The sequence below is a fragment of the Alosa sapidissima genome, chromosome 22 (assembly GCF_018492685.1).
Source record: "Alosa sapidissima isolate fAloSap1 chromosome 22, fAloSap1.pri, whole genome shotgun sequence".
Taxonomy (NCBI): domain Eukaryota; kingdom Metazoa; phylum Chordata; class Actinopteri; order Clupeiformes; family Clupeidae; genus Alosa; species Alosa sapidissima.
In genome coordinates, this window is record NC_055978.1 from 10,549,781 (window position 1) to 10,575,092 (window position 25,312).

The following is a 25,312-nucleotide window of genomic DNA, read 5'->3' on the forward strand; positions in this document are numbered from 1 at the left end:
CACACTCAGCCAAGAGGCCCATACATCAATGCTAGTAGTACTGTAAGCAGGAGGTAAGCTAAACCACTCAGCTTCTCTCCATCACAAATCAAGTTCAAAGGTTTTGTTTATAATCTCTAGTTTAGGTCTTGTTTATTATCTCTAGTTTGCTTTATATCTCATTAGTGTTTGCCTGTTATAGATGAACGTAAACCAAAATTCTCTGGTCCCAGATATCGTTAGGGAAATGTACTTCTGCATTGCGCAATGAGTGAGAATCTGATGTGTGCTGCTGATTTAGCTTGCGTATGACACGATCAGAAGGGGATTTTTAAAAACAGTATGACACTGGCACATGAAGTCTGTGTGTGTGTGTGTGTGTGTGTGTGTGTGTGTGTGTGTGTGTGTGTATGTGTTTGTTTCTGTATGTGTGGCTGTCTAGGCTGTGTGCGTGTATGTGTGCACGACTGTCTAGGCGACTTCCTCTATACAAAGCAGCCATAACAGATAACTATAACAGATTCAGATCATTTTTTCACTCTGCAAAAATGACAGTTTAAAAAATGTAAAAAAAATACAAATTATGGCTAGAGACAAAATACACAATAAAAGAACAAAGACAGAGTTGAAGTGTCCTGGTGTGCATCATGTTGTTCAAAATGACCCACTAAAGACCATCCTGGAAAGTTTAGACTGCCGTTTGAAATTTTAAATAAAAATGAATCAGCCTTTGCTTTCTTTTTTATTTTTGTTTGTCCCCAAGTTAACATCCAGCTCAATGTTGTTTTCTGTGCCTCCAAAAATGCCTTAGGAACGCCCATGTTTGTGTCTGCAGTTGAAAGGTTCTATAGGCTGAATGAATATGAATACATACACACCTAACTGGCTCCTTGTCTTCAATTAGATCCCTTTGCATAGGGAGGTACCGTTTTCCGCTGGAGAAGAGGCCCATATATAAGGTCAACATCACATTTAGGCGTGTCTTGATAACTACACCAAATTCCTTTTAGGCAAGTCCCTCCACTCGGTGGCCATATTGCAACGCTTTTTGGGCCCTTATCGGGCATCCATTTCGGCAGAAATGCGCGTGTGCAAGGTTTCACGACACCAATCTTGCTCCAGCGGCGAGATCACAACACATGATTGGCACAATGTCTTCACAACACACCACATTATTGGCTCAATGTATTCACATGTCGACGTTTTGCCGCGGAAGGGGTGTGATATGCGTAGACAACTGCTATATTGGCGTTACAAGCTAAGCCTAGATGCATTTCTATGGAGGATTTTTTGAGTGCTGTGTCTCCTCATTAGAAAGTCTCTGACTACACTCTTAAAACGATTTTTGATTTTCGTACTGACAGCACTCGATGACCTCGAGTAACGGAGATCTATGTGAAAAATCGCCGGACTTCTCCTTTAACTGTAAATGGGGATGCTGATCACCTTCCTAACATTTTTCCAAGGATGGCAGACATAAATTAATTCCGGCTATGGGCCCTATTTTAAACGACAGGCACATCTGGCAGTTTAAAGGTCCTCACACACAACACTTTCGTCACTAGCCCTGAATGGCCACGCACATCAGCATTGAAAATTTCGACTGACAAGTATCGGATAAATAAACTGATAAACAATGGAATTCTTATTGAGCGGTGGCAACAGAAATAGAATTGGACAAAGGGAGCTGGAGCACACTGATTACTTGCAGTCTTTTATTTTGGTGCAAACAGTCTAACGTTTCGACACAACTGTGTCTTCCTCAAAGTCAATGATGACCAGAGATGAGACACCCAATAGATTGAAAACAGATCATTCTAACAATTCCAGGATCTCAGCTGGATTTGCTAAAATGTAATTGAGCTCAATTAAGATCGGGGGTATTAAGATCGTCTTGGTAGTGTATAGGTCTAATTAAGTGCCTGTCATTTTAAGACGTTCATGAGGGAACCCTTGCAATTGTAACACAGTTAAAAGGCTGCTGATGTGTGGATTCAATTCATAACATTTTCTACATAGTTAAAATAAAGGTTTGTACTTCTCCTTGGGACAAGCACTTTTGAATTTTGGAAAACACTTTTCCTTTTACATCGGGATTTTGCAAACATTCAGTGTCAGAGTCAATAAAATGAGCCCTTCAACGAAATTGACAAGCAGCTGTAAGTAGGCTAAGAATGCTAAATTCGACATCCAAACAGTATTATAACGTTAGCTTTGAGATACTGCTTGATTGCATAACTTAACTTAGTTTAGTCTCCTTAATGTAGCCTACTATGTTGTGATAAGACCTTAGCAGAGTTAACTTCAATGCAGCAGTTTTGAACAAATTTGCGCAGCATGGTCACGATGCTAAGCAATTTAGCCAGACGTCTTCTATGCAATGCTTCTATGTGGCAACAACAATCCTTCAACAATCGTGAATATTTTGTTAAATGCACATGCAGAGGAGGGGCAGCGGGCTAGAGAGAGCGAGGGGGGGGGGGGGGTTGCAAGGAAAGGCTGCGTGCGTAAAAAGCGCAGCTCATGCACAGTCACATACAAAAGTTACAGTTCATAGAAAGCAGGACAAATTCAGTTTTTCGTTAATGCTTAAAGGATGATGCGTGGAATGCCCTACTTTAACTAGAAATATAATAGAATTTGAATCTACGCGGTGGCAGCGGCCAAAGGGTTCTGCGGTTGTGTGCAGGGTTGCGTTGAGAACAAGGTGAATCTAAGTTTTGTTTTTGTTTGGGGTAGGGGAAGGGGTATGAATGAGAAATGGGATTGGGCCTTACTAAGTAGCTATACTACCTTGTCTACATTATACATTACTCTCTTATTTGTCCATATGGTCTCTAGAACCATTTAATGCTGGAATTTATGCTGGTCTCTAGACCTTATTCTTGCACTGTTGGACTACTGTTGGACTACTTTTCAGTAAGTATAAGCATATATACTCTTTTGATCCCGTGAGGGAAATTTGGTCTCTGCATTTATCCCAATCTGAACATGAATTAGTGAAACACACTCAGCACAGAGTGGACACACAATGAGGTGAAGCACACACTAATCCCGACACAGTGAGCTGCCTGCTACAGTGGCGCTCGGGGAGCAGTGAGGGGTTAGTGCCTTGCTGAAGGGCACTTCAGCCGTGGACTACTGGTCGGGGATCGAACCGGCAACCCTTCGGTTACAAGCCCGAAGACCTAACCAGTAGGCCACGGCTGCCCACCAAGTATTTGAGCATCGAAAGCATAGTGAGCCATGCTAATGTCTGTGCAGGTGTGTGATGCACTTAACTTAAGATTCCAACAGAAGGTCCAGAACATAATTCTGTTTCACCTGACCTTCCACTACCAGGACTTCCTAGAAGATGATGGTGCCGCCTAATGTAATAACATTTTGTTTTGGGCTTTATTGTTTATTGTTTTTGTCATCTGACTGACTCTCTGTGCCCTTTGACCCTTTGTATTACCGAGATGTCAGAATGATGGTGGCGCCTAATGTAATAACATTGTTGTGGGCTTTGTTGTATTGCTTATTGTTTTTGTCATCTGACTGACTCTCTGTGCTCTGTAGGTTGTGGCCCTCCCCCTCCGGTGGAACATACCATACCGATAGAACAGACCAAGTTTCCTGTGAACCACTCATTGCGTTACAAGTGTGAGCCTGGTTTTAGGAGGAAAGCGGGAACTTCAAACCAGATCAAATGCAAATTCAACTCAACATCACTAGTCTACGGCTGGCATACACCTTTGCATCTGATTTGTGTCGGTAAGGCACTGATCTGTAGGCACCACAGAAGAGATTCTGGTGAAGTTTAATGTTGTTGTACTGTCCTGTGCTAGTGGATGTTTTTACAGAGAACTATTCCTGAAACTGAAATGCTTCACAGGCAGAGTTGATCATGTGATCTTGAAAGGCTTCACAGGCACAGTTGATCATGTGATTTTGAAAGGCTTCACAGGCAAAAGGTTGATCTTGACAAAAGGTTGCTGACATTTGAGCTATTTGCTTCTCTGCTCCTAAAGCATAAATCGATCAATCAATCAATCAATCTGATCAAAACACCACACTGCAGTTTGGAGTTGCAGTTGATTTATATTGTATATCTGTTTTTTATGTATAATGAACTAGACTAGATGACTGTGAGGATCCATTCACTGACTTTTGCACTGGATTGCACTCATAGTCTATTCCTTTAGAATACAGCGATGCTGCTCATAAAATCTGCAAATTCTGCAAATCTGATGCAGCCAGGGATTAAACCACTTAAGTCTACTTCAAACAGACGACCCATCAATACACACAGCACAGCAGCACAGATTGACTCTCTCTCACATGCACACACACACATACACACACACAGAAAGAGAGAGACACACACAGGCGCGCACACACACACATACACACACACAGAAAGAGAGAGACACACACAGGCACGCACACACACAGAGAGACACACACACACACACCATAGGTGGTACTCTCTTTTTCATGCACACACAAATAAAGCTCTATGGTCAAAACATTGGTCACATGGTCAAAACATTTTGTCATAACTATAGATGATTGCACTTTCTGCCACGGCTCACTGCACTGAGGTTGGATTGTACTTTTGAGGCATAGCTAAGCTGTGTTCAATGGGTCAATGGACCAGCTTGTAGCAACACTCAACATGTTATCCTGCTGCTGTTGCTGTTGTTGTTGTTGCTGCTGCATCATCATCATCATTATTATTATAAGGGCAATCCATGCAAACTGTCACGTCTATAACGCCAACACAATGCTATGGTAAGGTATAATGTGAATGATGATTAATTAAAATTTGAGCATTCACTCTTTTTGGTTGTAGAACTTACATGAAAAACTTTTCACATAATCATTCGCATCATACAAATATACCATGGCATTTAGTTGCCGCTATGGACGTAACAGTTTTGCGTGGAATTGCCCATTAAAGATACAGTCAGCGATTCTGGATGACATCACGTCCGTTGATATTTTGACCCAAACACCAACCAGAGAGCAAACCCATCAATTCCTTCCTCAAACTCCCCTTTCATTCTGCCTCCAGAGGACAGGCTTGTGCCAGGGCTGTGCAAGATAATCATTTTTTTTGTGTGTTTGTGGAATGGACAGCCAGCAGATTGTGAGGAGATGAACGTGCTGAACATAACCAAAAAAAAGTGTTACGGCTCAGAAATCGCTTAGAATCGCTGACGGTACCTTTAATTTGAGCATGTTTTGAAATAAAAGTGTTTTCTGACGCACTAAGGCCACAAGGCCACAGTAATCCTCCTGCACAACCCAGCTGTTGGCTGTGAAGAATACAGTATCAACAAGTCTGTCTCTTTTCTACTTTGAAGTTAAAACTACTGTATGTGTATGGGGTCTGGAGCAAATAGCCTGAGTGCAGATTATGCAGTTTTACACACCATATGTGTGTGTGTGTGTGTGTGTGAGTGGAACTGAGAGAGAGAGATTGGGTGCTAGATCTAGATCTGAAACACACCACGCCATGCCATGCTATGTGTGTGCGTGTGTGTGTGTGTTTATGTGGATGTGAGGGAGAGAGAAGGAGAGGGGGTCTCGTTGGCTAATGACAAGACTTGTCTGTGCTACAGCAACCTCCACGAAGAAAACGACAACTGCAACACCAGAGTACACAACCTCGACTGGCACTCCGCTCCCTACTGTAGGGCAAACAACCACCCATGGTCTGTAATTCTCTTTTAGGTTTATGGTACCGTCCTGTGTGGTTTGTGTGTGTGTGTGTGTTTGTGTGTGTCGGTGCATGTGTGTTCTAGTCTTCTAGTGTCCGTTGACATACGTATGTCTGTAATTGTCTAGCGATTGTTAACCGGGGTGCAGTCAGACAAACCTGTTGCTCTGAAAAGGAGCTAATTACCCGCGTGTTTCTGAACTTGCCATTTTACTAATTCCACAGGTGTAACCAGCAGTGAAATTAAACTTAAGGGTGTGCATTAAAGTTAGATACTTTATTGATCCCCAAGGGGAAATTCAAGAAAGCAATTTGTAGCATTGACCTGTTGCGTCACAAGAGAAGCACCAAATGCACGTTCCTGGGTTTTTGGTGATTCTGAAACGGGCGTCAATGGACTCCTTTCCAGACCAACCTGCGGGGCACATTCAAATTTGCTAACAGGTTTGTCTGTGTGTGTGTGTGTGTGTGTGTGTGTGTGTGTTTTTGTCCATGAGTAAAACCGGTGGCTTACAGTGTACACTTTGCTTAGCAAGCTTGCATCGTACTGCATGTTTGCACATGACTGCTAGTGTGAGAGTGTGTGTTTGTGAAGAAAGTGCTTGTAAAACAAACGTGTGTGTGTGTGTGTGTGTGTTTTATGGCACAGTGACCACCTCAGGGAAGCCGCACACCACACACACCAGCTTAGCACCTAAAGCTATCGCTAGAGCAACCACCAGAGCCACCAGAACATCAGTCACATTCCCAGGCACCACCACCACCACAACAACTACAACAACAACAACAACAACAACAACAACAACAGAAGCAGCAGCTTGGGAGACAAGAGAGGCCACAGGGGCCCATGTAAAGCCAACCAGTACAGGCAGCTCTGTGCAGATGCCCACTAGGGCCTCTCCCAGTCCCACACTAGGTAAACACACACGGTGACTCTGACTCAAAAGGGGCATGCTTTTCTGTGTTTGTGTTTGTCTGTTTATGTCCATATGCACATGTTTTTTTTTTTGCGAGCTTGCAGCTTGATCTTCCCGGCTACATCTAGAAACATATTAGGTACTGCAAATTTCCAAACCTTGGAAGTTGGATTTCGTACAAAGTCTACCCATTTTACAGACGTTCAAGGAGTTTCGAAAGCGTGAATGAGAAATGAAATATAATGAACAAAATCATATATGTAGTTGCATTTGTACAAGCAAATCTGAAGTACCATCATAGTAGGCTAGTTGTATGTGAGAGTCACAGACTATGTGGTTGCAGATGCTTTCCCTTGCTGATGGCTTTGCATTCCATTCTTGCAAGTTATTGGACTGCAGTGAGAATGCATATAAATCAACTCTCCCTCTCTCTCTCACACACACACAAACACACACACAGCTGCGATGTGTTTTTTGAACGACCTTGATCGTTTTAATCGGAAATGCGTTAAATCTCTCCTGCATTAAATCTCTCAAAAACAACATATTGACTATGTTCTGGGTTCTCTGCAGCAGATTTAACTTGACACTGAACATATATTTTGAGAGTGCAGCAGAGAGAGAGAGAGAGCATGCACCGATTACAGGACTTTTCTTTGTTAGCTTCTGAGGGGCCTTGCAAATGTTGCTAATTCTAGCACTTACCATCTGACGGGGACTGACACTTGACTGTATGGAAGTACTTCCATACAGTCAAGTGTCAGTCCCCGTCAGATTATTCACTGCTGCACTAACTAACTTTTCCTTATCACACTCTACCTTGATTGTTTCCTTTGTTGGAAGTCATTTTGGGTTAAAACATTACATTACAGCCAAATGTAATGTAATGTAATGTTGCTAGCTCAGGACACTGTGTGTGTGTGTGTGTGTGCGTGTACTGTATGTGTGTTTGTGTGTGCTTGCATGCTTGTGTGCATGCCTACAGGCTTGCATATGTGTTTTGTTAAAATTCTTGAGGACTATCCTGAAGCATGCAACCTTTTACTCTGTATACACATGTGCACAGACACACACATTGCAAAGTCTCAAATTTGCAAGCTTATATGAAAGCCACCATTTAAAACTCATTGCCACACTTACATACTCACCCCTTCACACCGGTAGCATAGGTTTATGCATATTTTGTAGTAAATGTCCACTATTGAATCATTAGTTATATATTTGTTTCCATGGTCCACATATTTATGCATACAAAGTGTTCATTGTCAGTGCACATATGTGAAGCAAGAGCACTATAGCAGCTGGTGTGGCACATTGTCTAATAACTTGCTGGCGTACATCCATTAGCTAGAAACCAGCTGTGCAGTTGGCCGAGGAAAGTCTATTGGATGTCAATGTTCCGATAATATGCCTGCATGCACACACACACACACACATACACATACATTACACACGCGCACAAACACACACACACACACACACACACATACATTACACACATACGCATGTGCACACACACGCACGCACACACATACACACACACACATACACGCACGCACACACATACACGCACGCACACACACATACACACACCCACACACACACAGACTAAACCACATGTTGCCTTCTCTGCTTTTTACCTCATAGGCCTAATAAAATATAGCCTTCACTTAGCAAAGACAATGTCAAACTATTCTGGCAACGTCTCGTTTCATAACTTGATTGCATTTTTGTCCACTTTTCATCACAATATTATGACCATTAAATGTAGGCTATGCTATTTTGCACGCTAAAATCTGATTCATCACAGGTAAACACAATAAAGAATGGGAACGTAAATTGGATTATGTATTCTAAGTTGTAATTCCTCTGTATGTCCTGTTGGTGACCTCAGTGAGAAGTACTGTTAAGACGCTCTTAGCCGGTAACGATAACTCTGGAGCACTCATAGATCTAAGAGGGACTTTACGACGCTCTTAGGCTTAAGATGCTTTCGGGGAACTGGGCCCAGGCTTTTCTTGGCGTAATGCTTTTTAGATGGTATAAGATAGCGATTTTTAGATCATGTGCCAGACCACACCTTATGTTAGTAATTGTCACACCCCTGGGCGCATTATTTAATAAAAGTGAAGTGTAAGATAGGAAAAAACTTTGCGTCATAATAATAATACGCCAGGTTTTGCATCGCGAAAATAGGGCCCTTTATCTCACTCTCTTTGAAAATAATGGGTATAGAAATTGTATGAGAACTGAATTGAAATCAAATAGAACACAAGTTTCTTCATTGATGTTATGAAATGATATTTGATATGGAATATGATGAATGACATGAATACATATCAAAATATCCAATTCAGTTTACCTTGATACCTATTTTCTGTGTCAATTTCTTGTCCTATTGCTATAAACGTTTTATGGTCAATTGGTGTAACCGATTTATGTCAATTGGTGTAACCAGTATTTTGTCTAAAATACTAATAATGTACAAAAAAATGTATATGGATAATGATTTAATAATACTTTACTGTAATAATGGTTGTTTAAACCATTTTTACTTAAATGGTCAAAGAATAGACAGAAAACAAGATGTTAACAGCATATAGTCTTGCTCAGTACAATGAAAAACCCATATAATTTAAATTTAGAAATAAATATAATAAAACATATTATCATAGGATATTACAAAATAAACTAATAATTTAATGAGAGCAATTGCATGAACTCAAGGAGGTGTGAAATATTAGATATTTGTCATTTTTGTGGTTACACCATTTGACAATTTAACAGGCTGTTAGTTCTATCTTTTGTTAAAAAATAGCATACACCTCATATTAAATAATATGAATACAACAGAAATACAAAGTATACACTTTAGCAAACCTCAGGCATGTTTTGTTTTAAAGGTTTAAACATATTTTCAATTTTCTCATCTTACCAACCCTTATCCGTCACTGACCCGGGAACGACCACTCATCCATCCTTTAAAATAATGCAACTCATAATGCAGTCAAAAATCAATGAGGATGATATCAAGAGTGAAACATAATACGCACACACACACACCCTCACATACTCACTCACTCTCATTGACGTGTATAAACCAATAAGATATGTATTTTACTCTCTGTTTCTTTCTCTGACAGATTCCAGTGTTTTTCTGCCACACTCCAATCAGCCTGCTGTAGGTAAGTAAAATGTGTGTTTTGTGTGCGTGTGTGTGTGTGCTAATTGGTTCCGCGGCTGCTAAGCATAATAAAGGGCCCATTCACTATTCACGTTGTCTCTCCCACTCTCACAGCTACACATGGCTACTTGGACAAGTTTACACTGTGCAGACTACATTCCATGTACTGTAGCCTGCGGATATTCACTCTAGTGTGTGTGTGTGTGTGTGTGTGTGTGTGTGTGTTTCTGTGTCTGTGTGTGTGTGTCTTCAGAACTAATCCATCTCCCTCTCTGTGTTTGATTAACAGTGTCTGGAAGTGTTCTAGCAGTGGTTGCATTTATCTTACTGACGGGCCTCCTCTGTTTTCTCCGCTCAAAGAAAGCTCTGCCATTGTAAGTCACAGGTCACCGCTCCCACCCCAAACACACCAACCAACCACTCACAAACAGGTGAAATTCTGTGTACTATAAAGTGCACTATAAACTCCAGAGTTCATGAGAAATATTAACAGGAAGGTTGTCCTTCTGATTTTCAAGCAACAACAGAAGCAGCAGCTTGGGAGAAGAGAGAGGCCACAGGGGCCCTTGTAAAGCCAACCAGTAACATAATTTAAGTTAATTTAAGTTCAAGTTTACAACATCAATCTGTCATGTTCATCTAACTTGTTGACCACCTTAATTGTAACTTGCTGACCACCTTAATTGTAACTTTGCTGACCACCTTAAGCTGTCAAGTTCATCTAGCAACATTTCAGTTCTGCAAACTTAATGACCACCTTAATTTTAGTTACACAAAACAAAAAAAGATCTGCTACGGGTTGGGGATTTCCTTAGGTCTCACAACCTCACTGTCATGTGCCTGGACTCGCTCCCTGCAGCCTAGACCAGGGGGTGATGACCTTTACTTTCAAAAGAACATTTATGTTTTCTTTACATACTTAAGGAGAATTCCAGCAATTTTTCATATAGATCTCTGTTTCTTGAGGTCACCGAGTACTGTCGGTACGACAAAAAAAGCCTGAAAACATTCGGTTTTACCTAGCTCGAGTTGCTACAGCCATTAGCTAATTAGCCAGGGAGCAAGAGCGCTAGCTACACTCTGGGGCCCAGAATTTAGCAGTGTAGCACTGTAGCTGCCTGGAAGCTCTAACTGTTGGCTGCAGCAACTCGAGCTAGCTAAAACCGATTGTTTACAGGTTTTTTTTCCGTACTGACAATACTCGGTGACCTCGAGAAACGGATATCTATGTGAAAAATCGCTTTTATCAAGAGTGAAATTGAGAGTGGAATTCTATTTTAACAATGATAGCAGATTGGGTAACACTCCATAATAAGGTGCCATAATAAATAGCAAACTAGTAATTACCTAACTCTTTGTTAATATTTGTTAATTGTTACTAAAATATCTATTTGGCACAAGTTAATAGTTTTTTCATCATTAATTAAATATTAGTTGTTTGCATAAAATCTGTACGTTAATGTTTTAACAAATCTATTAACTAATATTGTATTAATATTTGTTAATAGTTAACTAAATGTCTTTTTGGCACTAATTAACAGTTATTTCTTACATCATTTAAATGTTAAATGTTTATTTACAAACTATATACTAATATAAAAGTTAATGACACATTATTATTATTTATCTAGCTTTTCTGATTAGCTTTGTGGAGAATTTATGGTTTATGGCTTTATGGTCTTGTGGGGTGTATAAGGCACCCTACTGCCAGTGGTTGGTTGGTTGTGTGAGAGTTTGCACACCTCTTCTTCCACTTCATCCTTAGTTATTGGATACCTTTGTGGTTGGCTGTCCTGTAATTGGTGACCCTTTGTCTAGTGTTTGAAAGTAGTGTACCCTTTGCCTTTGGAAGTACTATTTGGTTGCTGCTTGAATTTGGTGAAATTCAGGGGAGGGGGTGTAACAGAGTTAGAAATGTAGTTTAGTGTTTGTAGGCCTATGCGATTTTCGCCGTGATTAAGCAGCTTAGATTGGTGTTTTGGAGCCCCCTTTGGAGAAACGGTATACTGCAGCTCTGCTGCGTTTTGTCCTTGTATTGTTGCCATAGCCGATCAGAAGCGTATTCTTTGCATTGGGTAGGTTGACTGTAGAAAGCACTCTCCACTTTGTTTTAATTTTTTTGTAACTGTAAAATGTTGTTTAAGTTGAAAACTTCGATATACCGCTTGTATTATATTACTTTACATGATTGTATTGTTAGGATTTGGGTGCAATTCTAGCAACTTAGAGAACATTTATTAATGGTTTCATTATGACCACGAGTTCATACACACGAGTCTAACGTGACTAGCTGTAAACTCCGCTAGCAACTTTCCATGCATTCAGTGTAGTTTAGCTTAGTGCACATGGAAAGTGCAATTCAGTCTAGCAGGAAATGAATGTACATTTAGTTTAGCATTATGTTTATGCATTACCTGCGTATAGTCTACGTCTGTGAGTGTTTAGTGAGACTCAGAATATTAATAAACTCGTTCTGTGCACCTGAACATTCCATGTCGCACGTCTCCCTTGCTAGCAGGGCTGACAGTGATGGTATAGGAATCATGCATGTAATATAGCCCATTCAACTACTTCTTTTTATTTTGCTTGTGCAGATGCTGTTTTATGTATGCCAGTGCCTGAAGGCATGTTTTGTTTTAACTTTTCCTAAAGGAATAAATGTGATAAGCCAGTTTTGGTCTCAGTCCCTTCACCGTCTGACTAATAGTTATATATTACTAATATATTAATAAAGCTTAACCAACTTTATTATAAGGGTCCCCCATACTGATAGTTATATATTACTAATATATTAATTAAGCTCAACCAACTTTATTATAAGGGGCCCCACGCTTATAGCTATGTACTACTAATATATTAATTAAGCTTAACCAACTTTATTGCAAGCGTTTCTGGCGCCAACAACAGTGGCGGCATGTCAAGGTAGCTCCGTGTTTTTTTCTTGAATTTCCCCTTCGGGATCAATAAAGTATCTATCTATCTATCTATCTATCTATTGTAAGGGCCATGGGGAGTGGTTCATATTGGGATAGGCAGAAGCACAGTTTAATAACAATTAGTTAAATAATTATAAGTCATTAATAATAAGTCACTTTTCTATTAACATATAGTTTGTAAATAAACATTTAACATTTAAATGATGTAAGAAATAACTGTTAATTAGTGCCAAAAAGACATTTAGTTAACTATTAACACATATTAATACAATATTAGTTAATAGATTTGCTAAAACATTAACATACAGATTTTATGCAAACAACAAATATTTAATTGATGATGAAAAAACTATTAACTTGTGCCAAATGGATATGTTAGTAACAATTAACAAATATTAACAAAGGGTTAGGTAATTACTAGTTTGCTATTTATTATGGCACCTTATTATGGAGTGTTACCCAATTTGCTTTGATTTTTGTCAAATTTTGTCATTTTTGAGTGTTACCGCAGATTGTAATCAAATATTTTATTCATTTCCATTTTCAGACTAAGACAGGGACTAGGCCTACTAGCATAGGGCCGGAGAAACGCATGGGGCTTCAGATGCCCGGGGTAGATCATTCTCGGCTTCCCCTCTCTCTGTCTTTTTCTCCTGGTTGTACAGTATGTGCAAATGTATGATTCATCTGGGACTGAATACATTTATGTGTTGTATTCTACTTGTGTCCCTTATTCAGTCCTCTTTGGTTGCTGTAGACAGCTGTACTGTTGACTGTTTACATTTATTCATTTAGTAGATGCTTTTATCCAAAAACTCGGAGCAACTCGGAGTTAAGTGCCTTGCTCAAATGCGTTCAAATTCAGCAAACAAATGTTTACATCCATAGTCTGGAGTTATAATTTATTTGCCTCGGGTGTACTGTGGAGTGGGTAAGACTGTTTTTAGTAACAGGCTAACACATACTGTTGACTTGCGCTAGCCTAGCACCTGCAAACTCTGCAACTTGTGTTGAAAACGGTCTCCACTGGTAAATATCACACTTGCTAACTTGGAAATGAGGTCCTATGTCCAAAATCCTGAACCACCCCTTTAACGGTGACCGTTTGTCCCATAGACTGTATATATAGAACTGGACAGTGTGCCGTCTGTTAAGAGTGATGCGAGCGTTAGTCCAGAGCCCCCTGGTGGCTGGCTGCAGTACAATGTGTAACTCCGCCCATCCCCATGTATTTCAATGGCCAAGTAGCCAACTTTCCGTGTCACTTTTCTCACCTAAAACTATTTTTGTATCAACAACTTTTTATTCGAAAAAATAGTTTTCAAGATGCTTCAATACACACAATTTTTCTTTTCTCGCTGAAATTATTAATGTTATATTAACAAATCTAAAAAGGGCGTGTTTACACCTATGATTGACAGCTGGCTGGCTGCAGACACGACGCTTTGTCCATTATGTTTTACCGTCTAGGCTGCAGACACTACCACGTCATCGCTCACTTATTTTAACGACACCTGATTTCGACACATAATCTAACCTAAATAAGTGTTGCTGTTATTATCATTAGGCTATATCTTATCACAGTCTGACTAAATACATATTGATAGTCATACATTGTGTAGTTGTTTGTAAGAGACATCGTTGTTAGTTGTGACAGATTCTTTGTGAAAAAAGATATGTGCTGTTCTTTCGTAGATGCTAAGTATATTAGCTCATAGCATGCTAAATCATGCTAGCATTAGCCACTTGATAGGTAAAGTAAAAGGGCTCTGCTATATTGATCCGAAGTGACGTTAGCCATAGTCATCATTTAACTTACATGGTAAGACTACATTAAGGAGAATATCAATAATAAACAATGTCAAATTAATTAATAGCCTATAATGAAAATAAAACAGTACTACTGCATACAAACCATAATGTATAAGAAGTGCTTAAAAGACCAAAAACTATCACAAGAACGAAGAGCACTGGGCAACTCATTCCACCAACATGGAACCACTGAGGAAAAGAGTCTTGAATTTGACCTAGCGTTTAAGACTGGTCGACACAACAGACGCTCATCAGAAGGCGGTTGGGGATGTATATCTTGATCATTGAATTAAAATAACAAGGAGCAGATCCAGTCAGTGTCCTATAGGCCAAAGTGAGAGATTTAAATTTAATTCTGGCTACTGTAGGGAGCCAATGGAGAGTAACTAGGAGAGGAGTTACAATGTGTCCTCTTTGGCTGATTGAAGACCAGTAATGTTGCAGCATTCTGAATGATATATCACACAAAAGAAATAAAAAAAACATTCAATATTGATTTAGTATCAACCAATAATTATTCTGATATTAATATTCTTGTAACGGCTACAGTTAAATACTAAGCAATGGCCTCTGACTTAAATACCAAGACAGTTAAATGACCGTGGTATGGTATAGTCTACGTGATACACAGGACTACACCTAAACCCATTTAAAAAGCATCATCATCTCAGTATACCCATTTAAAATAGGCAAGGATACGTATTTAATAACATTTGGGGTTGCTCACAGTATACCCACCACTACAACTAACTACCTAGACTACACCACTGGTTAAATGGTGCATTGCAATTTACAATTTGTGTGAGTTCAGGGGCATACAGAAAGTTTAAGTTTGGGTGACATCAATAAAGAAAATAGAAACAAAGGGATGTGTACAGCCTCAAGTATGAATTATGTCACATTAACAGAAGGTTCAGAGCAGCGGCAGACCTTTCTTGGTGCCACGCAAGTTATTGAAAGTCATGTGTTTTCAGAACGTAGTGGTGCTGTGCCATGTCCCATGTATAAGGGGCTTCAGGTTGATCCAGTGACGGTGGGTGATGATGTCAGGGAGATGGATGTCAGGGGACCTAGAGAAAGGGGGAGGACATGCCACCTCAGACCACCCCAGCCAAACCATTTCACGTAGGCATTCCCTTGCTTGCAGACTAATGTAGACCATGGAGACCACCTTGCCGCCACCTCCAGTACATTCAGCCATCACCCGTATCTTACCTGCAAAAAGGAAAGTTACAATAAAGTTAGTCAGACAATTTTACAACATTACAAAGCATCTAATCAGGCACTCAACACCACTAGTAATACCAATTAATTAAATATATGTGTGCAATAAACTTCACAGCCTACCTAATGTTAACTACACATTTAAATATGCGGTGTGAATGTTATTAACTTGCGTCATCTTGAAAAATAACGTTATCAGTATGACTGATCATGAACGTTAGATGACAAACTAAGGTCTTTCTCAAATGTTCACCGATATCCCTGGGAAGTGACTGGCTCTTAGCGTAGTGTTTAATGCAGGCGTTTCATTTATCGATCATTCACTTATGCGGTCTACAACTACCGATCTATTTTTTACAGTCTATGCTACCGACCTACCATCACAGAAATAGCTCTAACAGAGGTGTCTGTCGTTAACGTTAAGAAAAACGCTGGCAAACTGGCTAGTAGTTACATTAACATGACAGGTTGATGAGGTCCATGCTTCACATTACGTTAACGTTAACTCGCGTTGCTTTATCACATCATATACTGTACTGACTGTCTAGTGTTATTAATCCCCATGTACAGTCAGTGGTTACTCCATGTTGAGATGGCATACATTGAGATATTTGAAAACAGCAACAACTAATAAAACCAAGTATATCATGCATCGACTGTTACGGGAGCTGTGTGCTAATCTTCACTTCAACGACTAACTTAGCCTCCCGTTAACGGTAACGTTAATGTAGCTGCTAACGTTAGCATGTAATTCGCTGTCCGTATTTCTTTTGTTAGCTCATTAGTATTCACCATACTAAATTGTCACAGTCTATAATCAACATAAAAAGCTCTCTTAGACGTATTTAAGAACACCAATAGACAAAAAAAACTTTTCAGTTGATACGCAACACTTACCAGACAAGAACAAACCGATTGTTGTTTGTACTGTTTAGCTAACTCACAGCCGCAAAATTCATCCAGCCAGCTAGCCTTCGGCGCCGAGTCGACCTGCGTTGTGGAAAGGAGAAGGGGGCGGGTTTCACTTGACAAGGGGCGTGTTTAACTCGCTGAGTGGCACTCAGTCCTCTTCACTGCGCATGCTTCAACTTTTGCTGCGCAGCCGCACTTCAAATTGGCTCCAAATTTTCCAAGATGGCGTCGCCTCGGCGGCTTCAATTCCATAGAACGCTGCAGAATCAGAGAATGTCTAATAAGGGGAGAACTGCCACTCTCTGAAAACTTCCGGTTTCTGAACTGGTTGCAGTTCCTTCTGTGGTTCCACATGAGGGTGCTCGTCCACGAGTGCAGAATGCATGGAGGTCTATGGAGCTGTACCCCTCAAAATCCACTTTTCTCGGGATATAATTTTTTTTCAAGTCATTTGAATATTGTATTCGAAAGGGGAGGCAAAGAAAATACACTTGGTTGAGTATTATATTTTTTAAAGTCACTTAATTGTTCTAAGAAGCCTTTCAAACGTGTCAATGACGTCACTCATTAGCACAATGCTAGCTTGTTATGGGCAACAACGACCCAACCTGTAAGAAAACAAAAGGACATAAGTACTCGTTCATTCAACTTTTGACCTATAACCCATGTTGAAGTTATACAAACTACAATCAAATCTGAGATTTGTCAACGACAATCAGGTGAAAGAGACAAATTTAGCCGTCTTGCTCCATTGACTCCCATTCATTCTGCACTCATGGCGATCGCCCCCAGTGGAAATCTGGTGGAACTGCAACCAAAATTTGGTACAATGGGACTTAATACGGAGTGGCCAGGCTCTCCGTAGACGGGCTCTGGCAGAATGCAGCCACACTGTCCAGTTCTATACAGTCTATGGTTTGTCCTGCTCCACTGAAGAACCACCTCCTCAACGTCAAACTCAAATTGTGAACTGCGAATGTTCATAAACTTTTCTAAAAAACTCAAGGCCAACAGAAACGTTTTTGCAAACATTCTGTAATGTCCGCCTATGTTTGTGAATTTAAACGCACCTCTGGCTTCAGAAAGTAAATGTCCTACCATGTACAAATTCTACCTGTGCACCTAAAACAGGTTATTTCACTAATTAGCTCATCTACTTGGCTGAAGAGTTGAGCTAATAAAAATGTGCTGTTGAACAAATATGTTTAGGACTAATGTGTTGCCATATCCAGCATGAAAGATTCATAAAATATGATCTCCGTGTTTGTGTAGTCTACCATTGCTGCTAGTTGAATGTCCATATTTGACTCTCCTAGTCAAGACAGTTGAACAAAGGTGTTTTTAACACGTTCCTCCCTTTTTTCCTCCCAGCCGACAGAGATACAACATGGCGGAGACAGCAGCTGCCAGCGAGAGAGTTGCCATGGCGACACAACCCAACACAGACTCTCACCCCAGTAGCGGTACGCCTCTGTGTGAAGATGTTGTATCAGACTCTGATGGTCCGCCCTCGTAACAGACCAAAAGAAAAGCTCTTTACAGAGACTAAGGTGAACATGGAATTAAGCCTCATGTTACTTCCCTGACATCTCCAGAGACATGCTAACAGCAAGTAGACCTCTGCGGATGTTAGCCTCCACCATATTACATCCTTTTCCATTGACAGAATGTGAGCTAGACGAATCCTGCAAAAGAGCCTCTCAGGCCCTGTTTAGACGGCAACGAAAATGATGCAACCGGTGATGTTTTTCTGCGTTTGACCCTGTCATTTAGACGCAAACGGAGGTTTTATCCCTCCGCAAACGGAGTTTTTAAAAACTCCGGGCTGATCGTTTTTTTTGGGAAAACTCCGTTTTTGGCAGCCGTGGCCTACTGGTTAGCGCTTTCGGACTTGTAACTGGAGAGTTGCCGGTTCGAACCCCGACCAGTAGGCACGCTGAAGTGCCCTTGAGCAAGGCACCTAACCCCTCACTGCTCCCCGAGCGCCGCTGTTGTTGCAGGCAGCTCACTGCGCAAGGATTAGTGTGTGCTTCACCTCACTGTGTGTTCACTGTGTGCTGAGTATGTTTTACTAATTCACGGATTGGGATAAACGTAGAGACCAAATTTCCCTCACGGGATTAAAAGAGTATACAGTTTATACTTATACTTACTTATACTTGTTTGTTCGTTTGCGTCTAAACAGGTACGAACTGAGATTTTTGTGACGAGGCGGAGATTTTTAGTCAGTTCAAAAGAGAAAGAGGAAGTGATTCGTTGCTGTTGTTAATATTTTCGGGATTCTGATTAGCTAACATGGGCTTGAGCTTCTCGTTACACTGCCACATACAAGTTTGGCATGCTCTTGAAGGCATATAGCCGGGTTAGTGTAAAGGAAAACTTTTCTGAAAACTGACAGGTGTGCACAATGTTATTTTTGAAAACGGAGAGGATGAAATGTCCGTTTATGAAAATAGCCGGCCACGTGTAAACGTAGCATCAATGCATCCCACAGTACTATAGTGACTTTCTTATGTATAGATTAGATGTGTATACAGTAAAACTATTGATTAACAGCAGATGGTAATGTGAATACAGAACAAGCTAGGCCTACATAGGAATGAGGTCAGATCAGACATAGCCTACCAGCCAATACAAAGTATTGCTTAATACTAGATGCTAATTTGAATAAAGAACAAGCTATTTAGGGATATACCTGTACAACAGTATACACATTTGACATACTCAAAGTCCTACCAATCCTATCAGTGTTCTGCCAACTTTCCCAGATAGCAAAATCAGATTGGCTAATAGCGGACCGCAGGTGGTATGCTGCCGATGGCGTGCCACTTGTGATCCGCCGTTGTTAATAAAATGAATGAAATGATATATAGTGTATAAGGGCAATTTGTCTGCAACCCGCCAGCGGACCGCCAGAGAACCGATGAGCAAAATGCCAGCGGACCGCCAGCTATGCCCCCTATGGACCGACAATGGTCCGCCAGCCTCTTGCTGTCTGGGTTGAATTGTGTTCAATGTTGCCACTATTGCCTCCACATATCCCTGATTTGGGCTACAGCTAATGATCATTTTCATGTCAATTATTTTCCTTGATGGATTGTTGCAGCCCTAATTCTAATCTCCATGTCCAGGAGCAGAACGTGTGGCTTAGTATCTCCCATCTCTTCCCCTGGACACGACACAATATACTGAAGGAATGAAAATCCTGATTCCCAACCAGGGCCACATCTGGTGTGGATTTCGGTTCTCCGGTACCCTGCGGCACGCTGTAGTGATGTGTAAACGCCGTCATCAGAGTAAAGTGAGGTGGGTGAACACGGTGTGCTCTATTTTCGAACTTCAAATACTTGGATTCCACTGTTTTCAGTACAACCCCACAGACCAGCACCAAACCCTTTCACCGCCATCGCGTTAATTACGAGTTCTATTTTCGTTCCTGCCACTCAGTGAAATCCATTGTCTATCGAATGCTTGTCAGTTTAAGATTTTGTAACAGTTCCAGTTTGAATGTTTTAGCACACTCATGTTTGCAACTTGGCCTACCTTCTCTGAAAGTTAGCATTTTCCTGGCAGTTAACATCTGTCTGTTAGTTAGCATGTCTAAGAGTTATCATTTCACTGACTGTTGGCCTGTCTGGTATCCAAGGGAACCAACCCCCTAATATGCCCCAGAGCGCCTGAAACATGTATTTATTTTCATCTTTTTTTTTTTTACAAATTTTCATGATTAATTGTGTAGTTCTACTTTTTTTTCTGTTGGTAAAGCTGCTGCCTGGTTGTCAAACCTGTGGAAATAGCTATTTTAGTGCTATTCCTTACTGTGTCACACTGTTATTGCAAAGGTGTTAAAATCAGGGTTCTAAATTAACTTTTTTGATCACCAGCCAATGTGGCTGGTAACTTTCTAAAGTTACTAGCCAATCAGAATTTCTATTAGCCAATTTTTTTCCGGTGAAAATAGGAGAATTATGAGTTTGAGATGAGTGTCACTGAATGCATTTGCTCATTTTATTAATATTGTTGGCATGAATACATACCACAAAATATACACAGAAAGTGCAAACACTTCATTTCATGATTGGGATCTCTATCTATCTATTTCTCTGTCGATATCCTCATCCCCTGCTTTACTCCTATTTTCGCTCCCATAAGTCTCTCCCAACCACTGCCGCATTTAGTTTAATCTTAGTTTAATAAAAAGGAGATATCAATTATCATCAACAATGACAAGCCAGCTAGAACCTGCCACTCGTTTTCTCTCAATCTTCTGCGCACTCAGACGCGTTGTCAATTAAATGGAGTAGCATAGGGCCTATGTTCAAGTTGGATCTTTATAGAGAGGACCCGAAAAGTATCATCTTTATGTAACATGCTGTTGGTGCATGTTGACATTGTATACTTTCTCTAACAAGAGTGAAAAACAGTTTGCAGTACAGCTACTATTTATTGGCTAAATGTTGGTCCCTCCTCTGTCTCTTGGTGCCCTACGCACAGTGGTGGTGGTGATAACTGATCAGGCTACCTTTTTAAAACTGAAAATGTTCGCCTACAAGCTCCTCACGTTCCATCTTCAGCTAACTCCATAGACAATAAAATAAACGATCTTGCTGCTTCAGGTTTTGCGGCCTCCATTACATAACATCAGCCCCCCACAAAGGAAATAAGTAAACACAATGCGTTAATTGCGTTAATATTTCGTAATGCATTATGTATTTGTGTTATGTACATGTGTTATGTACTTTTTACTTTACTTTACTGGCTAACTCCCTCCTCTTTCAGTCTATGCTCCCTGCTCTGGCTCCGTTCGTTCTTCTAATTCCTTGTGTTTTCTGGTAGACGCTCCGTTCGTTTCCATGGTCTCTCGCGCTGGTTTCACTGCAAACTGCGTACAGCCGACGTAGCATTACGGCACAGTGGTCATGGGAAATGTAGGAAGTACTGCCGGGGGATATATGACTGAAAACAGAGCCTTATGTATCATGCATGTACTGCCTCATGCATCACTGGCCAAACTGGCTAGTAAGTTTTTATTAACACCCGCCAAAATGAATTTTAACCCGCATTTGGCGGGTTGGCGGGTGTTAATTTAGAACCCTGGTTAAAATTATTTTATTTGTTCTATCTAATGCTCAGGAATGCTTGAAATATTTTCAAAGCCTGTTAGCCAGTGTTGTCTTATTACATAGGATACCTTACACACATCTTTATAAAGTGGACTAATATATATTTGCTGGGGACCACAATGTCATTTGTAACTGAGAGGAGTGTTGGACAACAGGAAGTCTTTGTTTATTGTACCACAGTGTTCAGATGTGTTATATGATGTTTGGAATATTTTAAGCTGTTGTAAGTGGATGTTCTTAAATTGCTATTGAAAAAATATATAGATTTTTTTTTTCTTGCGTGTGTGTGTGTGTGTGTGTGTGTGTGTGTGTGTGTGTGTGTGTGTGTGTGTTACACAGTGTTTAATGCATGCTACAAGAAGTTTAAATATTGAGGCTTCGGTCTAAGCATTTGTTTTTAGTGTGTAAGCAATGGGCAAAAACTGTAATGGCTACATCCAAATGTGTTGGATAATATGATGTATGATGATATGATAAACAGATGTAGATAATTGATGATGATGATTAAGATGAAGCTGTTCAGGCATGTAAGTAAAAGCTAAAAACCTTTCTAAGTTTAAAAAATACTGTCCTGTTGCTTTACTTGTATATTATGCAGACAGTACTTCTTAATAGGTGTTTTTTTTTTCTGTGTGAAGTACAATTTGTAGAACAATGTGAAGAACAATACTTCCTGCGACAGCTAAGGAAGTTTAATCTGCTTAAGGAGCTGCTGACCATTTCTACTCAGCCATCATTCAGTTACACTTATACATAATTTACTGCTCTTCATACTATCATCCTGCACATACTTATTCTTGGTCCAAAGGCAGAAGCACACATAGTCACACACATACACAAACACACACACCATACACAAACAAATATTTAAAAAGCCTGTTTATTACAAAAATCAAAGCAAATTGGGTAACACTCCATAATAAGGTGCCATAATAAATAGCAAACTAGTAATTACCTAACCCTTTGTTAATATTTGTTAATTGTTACTAAAATATCTATTTGGCACAAGTTAATAGTTTTTTCATCATTAATTCAATATTAGTTGTTTGCATAAAATCTGTATGTTAATATTTTAACAAATCTATTAACTAATATTGTATTAATATTTGTTAATAGTTAACTAAATGTCTAAACTAAACTAAAGTGGCACTAATTAACAGTTATTTCTTACATCATTTAAATGTTAACTGTTTATTTACAAACTATATACTAATATAAAAGTTAATGACATATTATTATTTATGTAGCTTTTCTGATTAGCTTTGTGGAGAATTTATGGTTTATGGTCTTGTGGGGAGTATAAGCTACCCTACTGCCAGTGGTTGGTTGTGTGAGAGTTTGTGCACCTCTTCTTCCACTTCATCCTTATTGGATACCTTTGTGGTTGGCTGTCCTGTAATTGGTGACCCTGTGTAGTGTTTGAAAGTAGTGTACTCTTTGCCTTTGGAAGTACTATTTGGTTGCTGCTTGAATTTGGTGAAATTCAGGGGAGGGGTGTAACAGAGTTAGAAATATAGTTTAGTGTTTGTATCTGATTTTCGCCGTAATTAAGCAGCTTTTTTGAGATTGGTGTTTTGGAGCCCCCTTTGGAGAAACGGTATACTGCAGCTCTGCTGCGTTTTGTCCTTGCATTGTTGCCATAGCTGATCAGAAGCGGTATGCTTTGCATTGGGTAGGTTGACTGTATAAAGCACTCTCCACTTTGTTTTAATTTTAACTGTAAAATGTCAACCTGTATTATATTACTTTACATGTATTGTTAGGATTTGGTATCAATTCTAGCAACTTAGAGAACGTTTATTAATGTTTTCTTGACCACGAGTTCATACACACGAGTCTAACGTGACTAGCTGTAAACTCCTCTAGTAACTTTCCATGCATTCAGTGTAGTTTAGCTTAGTGCTCGTGGAAAGTGCAATTCAGTATAGCAGGAAATTAATGTACATTTAGTTTAGCATTATGTTTATGCATTACCTCAGTATGGTCTACGTCTGTGAGTGTTTAGTGAGTCTCAGAATATTAATAAACTCGTTCTGTGCACCTGAACATTCCATGACGCACGTCTCCCTTGCTAGTAGGGCTGACAGTGATGGTATACAAATCATGCATGTAATATAGCCCATTCAACTACTTCTTTTTATTTTGCTTGTGCAGATGCTGTTTTATGTATGCCAGTGCCTGAAGGCATGTTTTGTTTTAACTTTTCCTAAAGGAATAAATGTGATAAGCCAGTTTTGGTCTAGGTCCCTTCACTGTCTGACTAATAGTTATATATTACTAATATATTAATAAAGCTTAACCAACTTTATTATAAGGGTCCCCCATACTGATAGTTATATATTACTAATATATTAATTAAGCTTAACCAACTGTATTGCAAGTGTTTCTGGCGCCGACACTAGCCAACTAGCTCCGCTGGTGGGAAACGCATGGGACTCATAGCGCTGCTGCTGTCCTATTGCGTGCAGAGGGAATTTGAAAGACAACTGATTATCCCTCCCCTCGGACTGAGCACTGCGAACGGTGAGTGCCCAGACCCTACATTTTAATGTGGGTCTGACTCGTCAGGCTAGGTGGATGGAATTAGCTGAATTTGTGTTGGATTAAACTTGTATTGTACATGGCATGCACTCAAGCTCGTAACATACTTTTCTTGATGTATTCTTGGCGAACAGTCTTTTCCTCTTTTTTGCGGTGCAAACGATTGCAAATAAGAGTTTCGAAGCAACACAGTTCCCAAAGTCAGCTCTTTCCTTGTCCAGCCTCTCACCACAGATATCTGATCCTCGCTCACCTCTATAATTCACCATGACAGAATGGAGACATTGACACTGAGAGCTGGATGTCACCCCAGAACTCAAAGCCAAAAACACAAGGCTCTTGTCATCCTTCTTTTTAAAAAATAGAAAAAAAGATTTAAGATTTTATTAATTTACATTTAAGCTTTTAACAAATAAAGACAAGCAGCAGAACTTTTCATATACATCTTCTCAGGGCTAACAGTTTTAAACACATGTGTAGAGCCATTGTTTGACATTTGCATTTATTTATTTTAATTTTTTGTCATTTATATTTTTGTTTTTATTTTATTTCTGAGCACCTTGGGTCAATTACATTGCGTTAAGTGTGCTATATAAATAAATGTGACTTGACTTGACTTTAGCAGCAAGTAGCGCAACTTCAAACAGCGCATCGGTATTTTGATAGTCAGCAGCGGATTTGAAGGAATCTGCTTGCATGCAAGACCGTATGAACAGGCATTCCACTAAACCATGCTTTAGCCACCTCGCTAGAGACCAGGCTTTTCTTGGTCAGTGGTGTAATGCTTTTTAGATAGTGTACGATAGCGATTTTTAGATAATGCGCTAGATCCCACCTTAGGTTGTTAATTGACACACCCCTGACCGCATTGTATTCTGTTTTTGGGTTGTATTTCAATAAAAAAAAGTTGCAGTTCAATGAAATTGGTCATGTCTGTAGGTGCTTACTGTAGGTCTTACATGTCATTTACAGTTACA

The 25,312-nt window shown here is 39.9% G+C and overlaps 1 protein-coding gene across 2 annotated transcripts in view; it reads left to right on the forward strand.

The window, feature by feature from the left end:
• LOC121697619 (interleukin-15 receptor subunit alpha-like) overlaps positions 1-21,059 on the forward strand; it is a 43,984-nt gene extending 22,925 nt beyond the window's left edge. The window contains exons 2-8 of one of the 2 annotated variants that reach the window (XM_042079205.1): positions 3,541-3,735; positions 5,589-5,681; positions 6,336-6,602; positions 9,747-9,788; positions 10,077-10,161; positions 18,043-18,221; positions 19,803-21,059. In XM_042079205.1, the coding sequence (XP_041935139.1) occupies positions 3,541-3,735; positions 5,589-5,681; positions 6,336-6,602; positions 9,747-9,788; positions 10,077-10,161; positions 18,043-18,187 (827 nt within the window). In that variant the 3' untranslated portion in view covers positions 18,188-18,221; positions 19,803-21,059. The remainder of the gene's footprint in view (positions 1-3,540; positions 3,736-5,588; positions 5,682-6,335; positions 6,603-9,746; positions 9,789-10,076; positions 10,162-18,042; positions 18,222-19,802) is intronic. The other variant, XM_042079206.1, reaches the window with a different exon arrangement.
• The last annotated feature ends 4,253 nt before the right edge of the window (positions 21,060-25,312 follow it).